At 37.7% G+C, this 14,837-nt stretch overlaps 1 protein-coding gene across 1 annotated transcript in view; it reads left to right on the top strand.

Annotated features, from left to right (window-relative positions):
• AdamTS-B (ADAM metallopeptidase with thrombospondin type 1 motif B) overlaps positions 1-14,837 on the top strand; it is a 103,472-nt gene that overhangs the window by 67,986 nt on the left and 20,649 nt on the right. Inside the window, exons 5-7 of the mRNA XM_028170729.2 lie at positions 5,320-5,922; positions 6,003-6,179; positions 6,260-6,510. Coding sequence (XP_028026530.2) covers positions 5,320-5,922; positions 6,003-6,179; positions 6,260-6,510 — 1,031 coding nt within the window. The remainder of the gene's footprint in view (positions 1-5,319; positions 5,923-6,002; positions 6,180-6,259; positions 6,511-14,837) is intronic.

The raw sequence follows: 14,837 nt of genomic DNA, 5'->3' as shown, positions 1-14,837 counted from the left end.
GCTACAGGTTGTTTTGTACTTACGATAAAACATAGATAGCAACGCTCGACTAGAATGAAATAATATAAGATCGGTCAAACAGATAAGATATCATATAGAAATGCAAAAAAATTATCAGTGCTTTTTTTTCAAAAAAAAAATATTTTTAATAATTAAATATTCTTCAGTTTGTCAAATTATTTTTGAATATCAAATTTATAAAAACTGTACCTTCGTTTTTGTGCAACACATGTAATGATTAGTCAGACTAGAATAGACTCTCTAACTCTATGATTATAAATCGATTGAATTGTGTACGTGAATGCAAAACTGCACTCATGTCTGATGAAGTTTAATCTTACCCTAATTCATCTTGTGGAGGTGCGCATTTAACGCTTTGCGAAGCGATCCTGCCATTAACGTTCATGTTTCTATTAAAATAATAATTGGAAGACACTCTTAAAATAAACTAAGCTATTTTTTTGCTGTTGCATGGAACAGGTAAAGTATTCAAGGTGATCACTGTAGTTTTATTGATGCCGAGTTATTATTCGTGAACACAATTAGTTTGTTTTCAGTCATGCCTATTTTTAAAATCACATATAAAACTTGAATTAAGGTGCATTGACATGGATATATCAGAATGAAATTGAAGCATCATAAACTATGTAATAAAATTTATTTGCATATTATGAATAACTACTACCGACAAAAAACTGTTAAATATTTTTTGTATCCGGCCAGTTCTTGTAAAGAAACTGTGAATTTATTTTAGTTGTGATTTCGAATTACTGTATTGATCAAAAATAATTTAAGTAGTCTGAAGACGAGCCTTCAATGTTTCCTTTAGCCTTTCATTTCATTCAATGTTTACTAACCATTGCGGCTTATAAAATTATATAACAATACATTATTACATTTTTATAGTTACTTACTTACTTTGCCCGCGTAAATTTTGATTACAATACGTATGTCTTAGGTCAAAATGCTTTGATACGGATTGCACAAGCATCACATCAAAAAAGCCGCCACTTTAGGTATTGAACACACTCGCGGCCAGCTGGCCAACTCAAGTGCCAGCATCCGCGTTGATTGAACATTTCACTTTCTGCTAATGCCCTCAAGTATTGTGAATGACCACGGTTTCAAAATCGTTTACTGTTAATGATGTAGATGCTTTTATATACTGTATTAAATACGTCCAACTCTAACTCGGATAATAATTACAATTTCACATACGTAATAATTTTAAAAGCAGATCTTAACGACTGCCTCGCAATTAATGGCATGTCATTGACAGAGATATAGTTAGACATGTCAAATAATACCTATTTTTGTCATAAAACACCCAATATGATTTACTTTTTATAATTAACAAATTCGTTATCTCACAAGAATCGAAACATTTATTATTTTTCATTCTTCTCTAAAAATTATAACTAAACTATCAATACTAAAAGAACAAGTCCAACACGTTTTTTTTTTTCTGAAACCCAAATTACCGAACATGTTCGTGCAAATTAAGAGAACTGTTACGTAGGTTGTACATAACAGAAACATTATGACATGCACGACAACTTCTGATATTTATGCCTTGATTGGTACGTTTGCATGATAAACTGTATACGAAAATAATACTCTATTATATAGGCACTTGTTGCCAAACGAATTTGGTTATTAATCACATACTAATAATAAGACAATATAATGAGCTTATTAAATTGCGCAGCGTACTTTCGCGGACGGCCTTGTACCGCAAGGCCGGCGACAAACAGGCTGGTCAGACACGAAAACCACGTTTGCATTAAGGTTTAAATTATGATATAATATATTAAAATCAGATGGGCGCTTGTATGACTCGTCGGAAAAGTTTAAAACTAAAATGTATTTCGAAGTCGCGCACATTGTAGTTTGACCAGTATATAGATTTTGAACTGTGAGGTATAGGGCTTGAACTTTGTAGTGCTTGTGCGTAGTACTCATAGCGTATTTAGTGTTAAACAATTCGCAAAGTCACAGAAGCGACAGTGAATTCCACAGCCAACTTTGATACATAAGATTAATTACATTAAAAATCCCTTCAAAATTCATCGCATGACTGCTTCTCAGCAGAAATGTTGATACGGCCGTGGTAACTTGTGTGGTCTGAACTCACTGAGTTTCTCGCCGGATGTTCTCAGTGGATCGCCATTCCGATCCGGTGGTAGATTTTGCGAAGCACTGCTCTTGCTATTGCTAGTGTTAGCAAATTATCTCAGGTTGAGCCCGTGAGCTCACCTACCCCTCCGGGCGTAGCTGGGATAGCTTCTTAGGCTAACAGCGAATAGGTAGGGAAAGAAGTGCAGCCTGGCAATTTGACCCGCTATTTTTTTATTTATTGCTTAGATGGGTGGACGAGCTCACAGCCCACCTGGTGTTAAGTGGTTACTGGAGCCCATAGACAACTACAACGTAAATGCGCCACCCACCTTGAGATAAGTTCTAAGGTCTCAGTATAGTTACAACGGCTGCCCCACCTTTCAAACCGAAACGCATTACTGCTTCACGGCTGAAATAGGCAGGGTGGTGGTACCTACCCGCGCGGACTCACAGGAGGTCTTACCACCAGTACAAAACAAAAGTACGCTACCACAAGTAAGGCTATTATAACGTCCGTGCTAGCATATGGAATCTTCTATTATAAAAATCTTAACTAGTTCCGTGGATTCAGTGTTTTTCCCAATGAATATAAGAACGTTTTTTTGTCATATCATCGGAGGCATTGGTAAAGCCGGAATATCGTACTGCGGATAGCCGTACTATTGAGTGCGAGGACGGCCTTGTAATGGAAGCTACAATATTCACATTTATATTATATCTTTGTGAGGAATGTGGTTTTATTTTTCAAAAGGCGATCCAGCTGCCCTGTAGTCAACACAGCCCTATCGCTATGTTTGCGAATGTCTGTACCAACAAAAAATCTGATAGATATTTTAAATCTGTGATTTAGGATCAGATACACTTCGACACTACACCATCATACCGTCCGATTAGTCTCCTCCCGACGATAGGAAAAATTTACGAACGGCTCCTTAGGAAACGTCTCTGGGATTTTGTTACCGCGAACAAAATTCTCATAGACGAACAGTTCGGATTCCGCTCTAAACACTCGTGCGTACAACAAGTGCACCGCCTCACGGAGCACATCCTGATAGGACTAAATAGGCGTAAACAAATCCCGACCGGCGCCCTCTTCTTCGACATCGCGAAGGCGTTCGACAAAGTCTGGCACAACGGTTTAATTTACAAACTGTACAACATGGGAGTGCCAGACAGACTCGTGCTCATCATACGAGACTTCTTGTCGAACCGTTCGTTTCGATATCGAGTAGAGGGAACTCGTTCTCGTCCCCGTCAACTGACTGCCGGAGTCCCGCAAGGCTCCGCGCTCTCCCCGTTATTATTTAGTTTGTATATCAATGATATACCCCGGTCTCCGGAGACCCATCTAGCGCTCTTCGCCGATGACACGGCTATCTACTACTCGTGTAGGAAGATGTCGCTGCTTCATCGGCGACTCCAGATCGCAGTAGCCACCATGGGACAGTGGTTCCGGAAGTGGCGCATCGACATCAACCCCACGAAAAGCACAGCGGTGCTCTTCAAAAGGGGTCGCCCTCCGAATACCACTTCGAGCATCCCACTCCCTAATAGGCGCGCAAACACCTCCGCCGTTAGCCCCGTCACTCTCTTTGGCCAGCCCATACCGTGGGCCTCGCAGGTCAAATACCTAGGCGTCACCTCGACAGAGGGATGACATTCCGTCCCCATATTAAAACGGTACGCGACCGTGCCGCCTTCATATTAGGACGTCTCTACCCTATGCTTTGCAAGCGAAGCAAACTGTCCCTCCGTAATAAGGTAACTCTCTACAAAACTTGCATACGCCCCGTTATGACGTATGCAAGCGTAGTGTTCGCTCACGCAGCCCGCACCAACTTGAAGCCCCTTCAGGTTATTCAATCCCGATTCTGCAGGATAGCCGTCGGAGCACCATGGTTCCTGAGGAACGTGGATCTCCACGATGACCTGGAGCTAGACTCTGTCAGTAAGTATCTACAGTCGGCATCGCTGCGCCATTTTGAGAAGGCGGCACGACATGAGAACCCTCTCATCGTAGCCGCTGGAAATTACATACCCGACCCAGTAGACCGAATGGTAAACCGTCGACGTCGCCCAAAGCACGTCATTACGGATCCTCCTGATCCATTAACGGTGCTCTTAGGCACCACAAGCACCGGTCACCGTCCTTGTCGAACCCGTCGCTTGCGACGAAGGGCTCGACGAGCGAACTAACCCATAGACACAGCCCACTGAGTTTCTCGCCGGATCTTCTCAGTGGGTCGCGTTTCCGATCCGGTGGTAGATTCTGCGAAGCACTGCTCTTGCTAGGGTCAGTGTTAGCAACTCTCCGGTTGAGCCCCGCGAGCTCACCTACAAACGTTAGGGTGAAGCTGAAATAGCCTCTCAAGGCTATCAGCATAGGTAGGAAAAAAAAAAAAAAACACCATCATTTTTTGTGATACTATTAAGATCTGTTTAGATGAATAAGTTGTCTATAGATATCTTACCAAAACTAATTGCATTAATTTATCGTAAATATTTTAGATAAATTACCTTCGCGGGAAAGGTATGCATCTAGCCCATTAAATAGCAGGTATAAATTATTGTACAACCATCTATAACTGGATCAAGATATTCATTGAGATGAAATAGTATCCATTAAATTTCGCGCTAAGCCGCCTCTGGTTTGTTATCAATCAATTTATCTAGCTTTAGCCTTACTAACCACATTGATGTGTTGACCCATAACTGGTTTGACCGGTTTGGACCTCAATGAATGCTACACCATTCAATCATACTTAAGACGTACAGAAATATTGAAATTTAAAACCCCCGTTTTTACAGGCAATGATTGAACACATTAATCTTTGAAAATAGTGAACAGATGACATGCACCGGATTATATCTTTAGTTGTTGTATTATATCATCTTCAAATGACGCAAATGAGATAAAGTGTCAGAAACGAAATATTTGCATACGAGATTGATATTGAAACTGTGTGGCAAATGATCCCTAACTTTTATATGAGGTCAAGTCAAGTTTTATTAAGGCATAGTTCCGTGTATCTACATTTCCGTATTAAATTAAAGTAGACACTCATTAATATTTAATCTAAATAACTTAATTACAAATTTATCAATCTAACATAAACATTATTTTGACTCCTAATGCTGTCTTGTTTATTTTAAATTTTGATTCATAATAATACAACAATATTTTTTTAACTTGTCCAACAGGCGGGCTTATTAAGGACAGAACAGGGTGAATATTGGATTGAACCTTCTACCCAAAAACCCTCTGATAATTCAGAAGGAAGACCACACGTTATTTTCAAACGATCAGCAGTAGACAAGGTTGCAGCATATCATAGAGCAAAAAGGGCTGTAGATAAAAATACCAATACCAACAGCAAAGTTAATCATGATAAAGACACCCAGAGATATACCAGCCAACACGCGAATCTCAGAAATTACCGTGAAAGTAAAGAAGAGAGAGACAGACAACGTAGGGAATATTTAGAACAGAGACAAAAAAGACTAGAGGCTATGAGGCGTAACCCTGTCGAATATAGAAGACAACAATCAAATTTACGAATGGAAGAAAGAAGAATGCACACGTATCCGAAAAGCAATTCGATTGAAGGTAGCAGATCATTGCATTCAAATCAGGGCCGTAAAAGAAATCAAAACAAAAGTGAAAGGCGATTGCGACGTAAACACCGAAGAAGAAGGAAACGTGCCGCGAAAAACTGTGGTACACGACAGCCGCCTTATCAATGGAAGCAAAAAAAACTTCACACTTCCGAGTTAGACGACCACAAGAAATACCGCTATAATAAGGTAATTTTTTTTTCAATTCTTAACGGTTTTTATTATGAAATATATTTTCTGAGCCTATTTGTTTATTATCTCATTTTCAGAACAACCGGTATAGCCGCCATCATCAAACCCGCTACAATTTAGACCCAAACAGGCGAGCGACTCGTTCCGTGAGCAAGCCGCGGCACGTTGAGGTTTTACTCGTCGCAGACAAATCCATGTCGGAGTTCCACGACCAAGATAGCTTGGAAATTTACTTGTTGACTATAATGAATATGGTAAACCGCACGCGTCCACTTGAATTTGTATAAATTTCAATAACCAACATTATCTTGATTAAATTTAATTTGTTGAACAGGTATCTTCTCTGTATATGGATCCGTCGATTGGAAACTACATTAAAGTGGTCGTTGTAAAAATTATCCTTGTCGAAGAGTTAGCTGCCGCACAGGAGCTAGAAGTGTCTACGAATGCTGATTCTACACTCGCATCCTTCTGCCGTTGGCAAGAGCAATTGAACCCAGACAACGATACAAACCCGCATCACCATGATGTCGCTATTTTAGTTACAAGACGCGACATCTGCAGCCAGCACGATTCTCCTTGTAGGTACGAACTCATTTTGGATTTCATTTTTCATTAATAAAATGTACATAGTACATATATTTTTTAAAGACAAAACTTCTGTGACTGCATACGTAATATTCGTCACAGTTTTCTTGAGTTAGTGAAACCCGTTGGTATTGAGTACATTAGCATTTCTTTTTTTTTTTTTCTCGTGCGAGCTAAGACAAGGTCAATGGCAAGTGAAGGCGTCTGTTAGTAATACAAACAGATTGACGATGAGTAACCGCCGCGAAAATAGAACACACTTTTGAATTTAAAACTACACCTGGGTCCGTGTACGTCGACGATTCGCAAAAGATTCCCAACTAAAAATTGAATTATTTGTCTGAGTTGTTTTCATTTTGAATTTGACTGCTTTTTACCCGCAGCAGATTTATATTATAAGTATTGCAATTGATTTATATTATACATTTTTTTTAAACAAAACGCAATTTATATTAACTCAACTGTTTCTAACGGATATTACGATGTGTTTTTTTTATAATTTTGAGTAACAGTCATTACTCATTATCTACTTACTATATTTTTCGTTTATTGGGAGATTCTGAAGCAGTATACAGACCCTGGCCTTTTCAATGTTGCTGAAGGCCACTGACGATCAAAATACCTTTGATGCCACGTGCGGCATGAAATAGTCACGTGTCCCAGATTGAAGAATCAGACAACCGTTATATATCTAATGAATTGAGACTTCGACCTCATGTCTCAAGGCGGATAACGGCATCCACGATGTCTATGGCCTCCAGTAATCACTTCACACTAAAACGCACATGTGCGCAATGATAAAAAATAAAGTTTTATTACTTTTTCTTTAGCCCAAAACACGTCATTACGGATCCTCCTGATCCATTAACGGTGCTTTTAGATTCCACAAGCACCAGTCACCGTCCTCGTCGAACCCGTCACTTGCGATGTAGGGCTCGACGAGCGAATTAACCCACAGACACAGCCCACTAAGTTTCTCGCCGGATCTTCTCAGTGGGTCGCGTTTCCGATCCGGTGGTAGATTCTGCGAAGCACTGCTCTTGCTAGGGCCAGTGTTAGCACCATTTTGGTTTGAGCCCCGTGAGCTCACCTACACGTTAGGGCGAAGCTGTCGATTGGAAACCACATCGGCTTCACAAGGTTATCAGCATAGGTAGGAAAAAAAAATTTTTTCGCGGATATCCGCGATATCGTGTGCATTATATTTATTCATATATATCCCAATTTTGATATTTCGTATAGTTGCTGTCGACAGAATGATTAAGAAAACTCTTATAAAAAAAACCATATTTGACCCTAGCAGTGCTTTGATTACGTTTTTAATGATTAAACAATATTAATTAAGGCCTCAGTGGCGGATACTTGGCACCGTAATGTCTGACAACAACTGCTTATTGTTAAAACTCTATTGTAAATACTCTTACATCATTCGTCATGTTTTTATCTCGCTTAGCAACCTTGCATTGTGCAACACACTTACCTATTTCTCCAAAACACTGAAACGATAATGCTTTTGTATTTACGTCATCAGCGCGATTATCATTGTTAGTCAAAAATTCAGATGTTACGTTTTATCCATACTATCGAGATCAATGTTATCGGTCGATCAAAAATAATGATGAACATCATTCCTGTAAAATAATTCCTATATTGATTTTCATTTTTGAACAAGGGCGAATGTTGCTTTGTTTTTAAATGTAAATAATTCAGGAGAACACGCGATTAATATATAATCATTGGCAAAAATCTTCGACCGTGCAAGGTTGATTGTTTTATGTACATGTTTTTGTATGTATTTGCGGATGGCTAACGGCGTTTCGCACTGATCGACCGGTCACTTCAAACGCGCCGACATTAAGGCCAAGGATGTCAGGTGTGTACAAATTGGGCATTCATTATATTTAACAAAAAGCCTATACGTTTGTAACATTGGATAATAATTACAAGTACAATTTTTATGGTAATGAAAACTTTTTTGTAGCGTTGCATAACATTTATAAATATTCGCGTACCAGATTCAAGAGGATTCTTATTAACAAGTCAGTAGGTACGTTAAAGATGTATGACCGTTATCTACTAAACTGATGAAATCGAATATTTTGATTTAGCGTTATTTTTTTTCTCTCGAGTAAATATTTTCGGACTTTATTACGGGCTCCTATTTTATATTCTACGTGTTTTTAAAAGGAGTTCGGATTAATCATGCACGCTGTCTAACATTTATAAACAAATTTATTTCAAGGAAATGATCAATAGATTTTAAAGTTATCTATTTCGGTATGTTTCAAGGCGGCGGCGCTAAACTGGAAGCGTAAATGCAGTTAACAAAATATTTTAGTTTCAACAACATATAACGGACAACTGTTAGCCCGTAGACCTGTTTATAGTGACGATAAGCAGACCGATCAGTTACGTAACTTTCTACACTCCTGCCTATCGATTTAGATTCAGTTATTTATGAAAAAAAATAATTATCGTGAATCTTTTAATGCCTAAATAGAATTCTTGGTTTATTTAAAAAGTGTTTTCTCGATCGTTAATCGATTATTGTATTGTACCTACTGAAAAATCGACGATTTTATTTTTCTCTTGTACCTCTCTTTGTGCTCTCGGAGAAATTGATCAACTGTACGGAGAATTGCGGACGAAGCAAAATTTTGGGACACAATTCAATTTCATTGCGACGTCCTTTGTTAGATAGATCTATTTCAAAATGTTCAACAATAGCTTTATGTGTACAATTAATAATTTTAAAACCGTGAATGTGAATGATAATGCAATACTTAAATCATTAAATATGTACGATAATTAAAATTATTGAAGGAGAAAAAAAAACGCCTTCAGAAACAAATTTTACAGGAATTTAACTGGTGAATTGCGGTATACTCCCGTCGAGGGTCAGAACCGGTGTGAAATGAATGCAACGAGGAAGCTCGATTCGGTAAACGGTACAAACAAGTGACCGAATGTTCTCGGAAAGCGGCAATCAAAAGACAATGAGTTGTTTTGTAACGGTGTCGGTGACGGACCCGCGGGCGACTCCCATGCATTATGCATCTCCCATAAGATCGCAGTCATCAATATTTAAACACATTCGAATGACTTTTACGGAGAGAAAAAAAACCTGCATAATAATGCCGTTCGTAAGGGTCTCGAAAATATCTCGATTGCCAATTACCTCGATTCGGAATCGATTTTCAATACATAAACATTGAATTATTTGGAATCACTAAATGAGCATTCGTAAATTAAATTTAACGTATCTTTTTCGTAAGTCTATTAGCGGTATTCGCTTACTATATCTCGTAACGACCGGAAATCGGCACCGGTAACTTAATTCAATCAACGACTCTACTACAATCTGTTAAAGTTCTTAAACGAAGGCTAATTTAAATTATTACCTGTTCGCGAATACGTAAACGAGTAATGCGTAATATCATTCTACGTAAAATAAAGGTCCTAGGGTAAATAGGGTATAAATATATATAAAAATGAATTGCTGTTCGTTAGTCTCGCTAAAACTCGAGAACGGCTGGACCGATTTGGCTAATTTTGGTCTTGAATTACTTGTCGAAGTCCAGAGAAGGTTTAAAAGGTAGATAAATATGAAAATGTTCGGAATTATATCAAAATAACAATTTTGTTTTTCCTTTGATGTGTCCCCCGTCGGAAGGATTCCTTTTATTTGCTTTAAGTTTATTTTATACAAAAGTCTAGGGTTTTTATTTATCTATTGAGGCACTACGAAGTGTGCCAGGTCAGCTAATAGGGTATAAATATGAACGCAATTTAAAGATAAAAGAAATAACAAAGTTTCATCTAAGAAACCTTGAATTTTGGATTTTCTGAAGAATGCCATATGTTAATATTATATGGTAATGTGTCGGCGACCGACAGCGGACGCCACGCTGTCTCGTGTCTCTGCTACGGTCGGACTCACACGCTTATCGCTCCTGCTATGGGAACGCAAGTATGGCAGAGCAGCGTTGGATACGTAAAAGCCTAATAAACATACGATTACCAAAGTTCTAATATGATTATGACGCTCGCTTTTATAGTAAAACAAAAAGCTCGTAATATATTATCTTTAATTATTATGATGAACATTAACTAGCATAATCTACAAGCATTAGCTATATTAAGTATAAAATAAAGCGAAATCTACAAATAAATAATTACGATAAAGAATAAAAAAATTAAAATATGTAACTTTCTCTGTTTGTAAATGCCGCCTAGAGTCAGTCATCAAAGCCTCCAGCAGCCGACGCGACTGGGATTTCGCGGTTGTTAACGTTTTTTTCATTTACAACGCTACGTGTGACCAAAGCTTCTAAACAATGCCGTGTTTTATTCCTTAAGCAGCATTTCGAAATAAACAATAGAGTAGAATTTCAGAGCAGCTCCGAGTAAAACGTATTGAAAGGTCCATCTTTACTAATATTTTTTACTACTGTATACTAAATGATATGAAGAGAATTTCACCGAAACCTATAACCACCCGCTTTGAGACATGAGGCCGAAGTCTCTACTGAATTGTAGAACGGCTATCGCATTCTTCAAATTTAGTATAGTAGTAAATATCCATCCAAGTTCAGAATGCCCCTAAACACTAATACACACTAACATGTCACGAAGGTGGGTGGCGCATTTACGTTGTAGATGTCTATGGGCTTCAGTAACCACTTAACACCAGGTGGGCTGTGAGCTCGTCCATCCATCTAAGCAATAAAAAAAAAATAAAAAAAAATGTTGTATAAATTTGGATTCAAACCCAAATTTGAAACATTTTTAGCAAATAATATTATATAAGTGCAGCTAGAATTCAAAATATAAAATTAATCGTTCATTTAATATTAATTTTACACATGAAAGAGGTCGATGTCTACGGCGAAAAAAAAATCAGTATCGCAATTGTAAACGATTGCTAGTTGAATCTAGTAATTCCCGCGTCACATCCGAGAGTGATTCTCCATTAAACTATGAGTGCCGGTGTAGATAAGGCCTTTATTCATCTGGCCGACCTTACTTCTACGAAATGTATAATAAAAATTTAATAAAACCACTTTATAGTGGCGTCTATCGGTTATTGGCACAGTTTCACAGAAAAGACATCAACGGGTTATTTATATTGTCATATTATTTTTTTATAAAAATGCGGCACGTGTCGTATTTTCTCGAACTCAATATATATATGTAGGTATCGTTAAATTTTAATCGTACAATCATGACGTGGTCTCGTTTTAATAACAAGGGAATGTTTCCATCGTAAATCAATAATTTAAACCAATACCCTAGCTGTGTTACAAAGGTAAACCTTATGTTCCGTACATCGAGTTTGTTTTTCATATCAGTATATTGAATTTATTGCATAGAATTTATAGAGATTTTCGTTAGCTTCCGCATGACTGTGAGTCAGCCACCAACGTATATTATTAGCCGGCTATTCCCGCTCTTGTAGACTTCACAGATTAGTGAAATAGCTTTCGTAACGTATTTATTTGAATTAGTCTACAATTGCGCTGTTTTAGATGCTATTAATGATAGGTGCGTGTAAAAAAGTTTCGCGGTAAGTAAATCAATTAAAGCTTATTACCGGTCTGCATATTTTTAACGTTCACAAGACTTACAGCTTTGCACAGTGAATTATATCAACAAACTAGAAAATATCATTTCAAATACATAATCAGAATTGTTTTTTGAGATTTACTACAAGACAAACTTTTTTTGTTGTTGTCAAAACTACTTTTACGGCTTAATCTTGTGCTTTCATTGTCGTTGACAAGTGACAGACGTCAGTATTCGAAACGTCAAAAAATGACAATAAAATGGCGAGGTCTAGCCATAAAAGTAGTTTTGATCATTTAAACGACTCGCAAAAATTAAAGAGGATATTATGTAGTAAACTTTTTTATTCTGAATATTCTGTATCGATTTTTAAACTGTATGCGCGTCGCACACATCGTTACAAATTATCCCGTCAGTAACGCGTGACGCAGCCATTAATATTTATCGACTGACTGACAGTTTAACATGCACGATCACTACCGTTTTTATCGATATTGATGATTGATTAAAAGAAATCTAATATTACATTCATATACTGCGATTTATATATCTGTTCGCCCGCTTAAAGTTGTGTAAACATGATGTGCGAATGTAACAAGCGAATACACGCTAGGGTTTGTTTGATCTCTATGTTTTCCGACGCGAGTTTTTATTAAAAACAAAGTAACGTAAATAGCTGAAAACGAAAAACGTTGTAAGTACGAAATAAAAAATCGATATTTGTATCGTTTTTAATCAGTAAAATTGTAAATAAATTCATTCAGCAATATATTAACATCGTCACACGAGACAGCGTAATCGTTAGGTCTTTTAAAGGACCCGACATTACCGAAAAAATATTTACACGAAACGATAAGTAGTTACTCAAGACCATTTCTTATGTAATGTTTGTAATGTAATATTTGTAAACGTTTGTACGTAAGTGACATGCGAAAACGAAACTATCTCCACTTCGTGTCACCAAAGATAGACAGTGATTATGATTATCAACAAAATGTTCATTTCCGGAATGTCATATTCAACGTATATTTGCACGAAAAAAATAATCATATTAAAAAATGTTCACATGCAGTCTGAATAAAATTTATTTTAATATTATTTTTATTGCCTTTGTAGGCAGACGAGCATACGGCCTACCTGATGGTAAGTGGTTACCATCGCTCATGAACGTCAGCAATGCCAGGGGCAGAGCCAAGTCGCTGCCTACCATTAAATACTCTCCGCAAGCCTCATTTGAAGAAAGACATGTCATAGCGCTCGGGAAACACCGTGGAGTTCATTCCAAAGCCGGATTGTGCGTGGCAGAAAAGATCTTTGGAAACGCACTGTCGGTGAACGCAGCAGTTCCAGATTGAAGGATGAACCCTGCTCCGATGGCGGGATTTTTTTTGGAATGAATACTATTTATCCGTTAGAATCACTAATTTACGTTTCATCTACGCTGTATAGGTACATATACATCATATTTTTTACGGACGCGTCATTTTTGCCAAAAAGCTAATTTTTAAAGGATTCTTCTGTATCGTTCCCTCACTACTGAGGATCGCAACCACATGTGCCGTTCTTCCACTGTGTTCGATCATGGGTGGCATAGACCGCATGGCACAGACTACCACCAAGTGCTTCCCTTACTAGGTCTAACCATCTGGCTGGTGTTCTGCCCACGGCGCGCTTGCATTCTATGCAACCTGTAATTGTGAACTTCTCTAATTCATGTCTGGGAGACCGCATGATGTGTCCGAAGAAGCTCATAACACGTTCCAGGCACATGGAAGAGAGCCTTTTTCGGATGTTTAGCTGCCTTAGAATGGACTCGTTTGTTCTCATGACACTTATACACACATAAAAAGTATTAACGAGTAATATTAGACCGACCGAAAAGATTTTTTATGGGCGTTAAGCCTTGTTCGGACTAGGCGAGTATTTTAGTCGAGTACCGAGCAATTTAGTAGCTAAATGTGTCTGAGCACCAAAAATTTAGTCGAGTAGGTTAGTAGATAATTTAGATAAGTCAATCCATTTTGTTCTATTTTTTCGGGCGAGTAGCGAGTAGTTTAGCCACTAAATTACTCGATACTCGACTAAAATACTCGCCTAGTCCGAACAAGGCATTAGTGTTACTGACTTCTAAAAGCGAATCACCTACTATATGTTGTGTTTAAATGTTGACAATAAATTTTTATTCGATTAAAAAAATCCAGTATGCAATTGATCAGTCGTTAACGTTTACTATCTCTAAATACCTTAACATTATATTATAACATATTAATTAATAGCAGCGAGCTTTGAGTCTTTGTAAATGAACGTCTCGAATTTCTCTCGATCGTACTCCAATGTTTTTGTTTACTTTTACAAACTGGAACACGACGTAATATTTGATGTATTTCAATGTTAAACGACTCGGTAACAATGTAATAGTCTAATTTTAACATCGTAACTACGTACGTTTCGAACTGAGTACATTAACGCTGCGTATATTAGACGAAATAAAACTTAATATTTCCCTTGTAATACAAAAGTGTTATTGCTGTTCTTGTTTCATTACAACGGCTGTCTGGTGTAGTGGTAAGTGACATGATTACTACACAAGGGGGTCGCGGGTTCGAATCTCGCCGAGGGAAGATATTTTTGTATGACAAATATAAAATGTCTTTGCCAGGGCTATGGACGTATATGAAATATATGTATGTGTATAATAAAAATCTTACATTTATTTCCATTGGTACCTATAACATAAGCTCTTCAGGAACTTAGCACGG

The sequence above is a fragment of the Bombyx mandarina genome, chromosome 21 (genome assembly GCF_030267445.1).
Source record: "Bombyx mandarina strain Sakado chromosome 21, ASM3026744v2".
NCBI classification, from domain to species: Eukaryota; Metazoa; Arthropoda; class Insecta; order Lepidoptera; family Bombycidae; genus Bombyx; species Bombyx mandarina.
The sequence above is the reverse complement of the archived record's forward strand: the minus strand, read 5'-3'. Positions and strand labels throughout refer to the sequence as shown.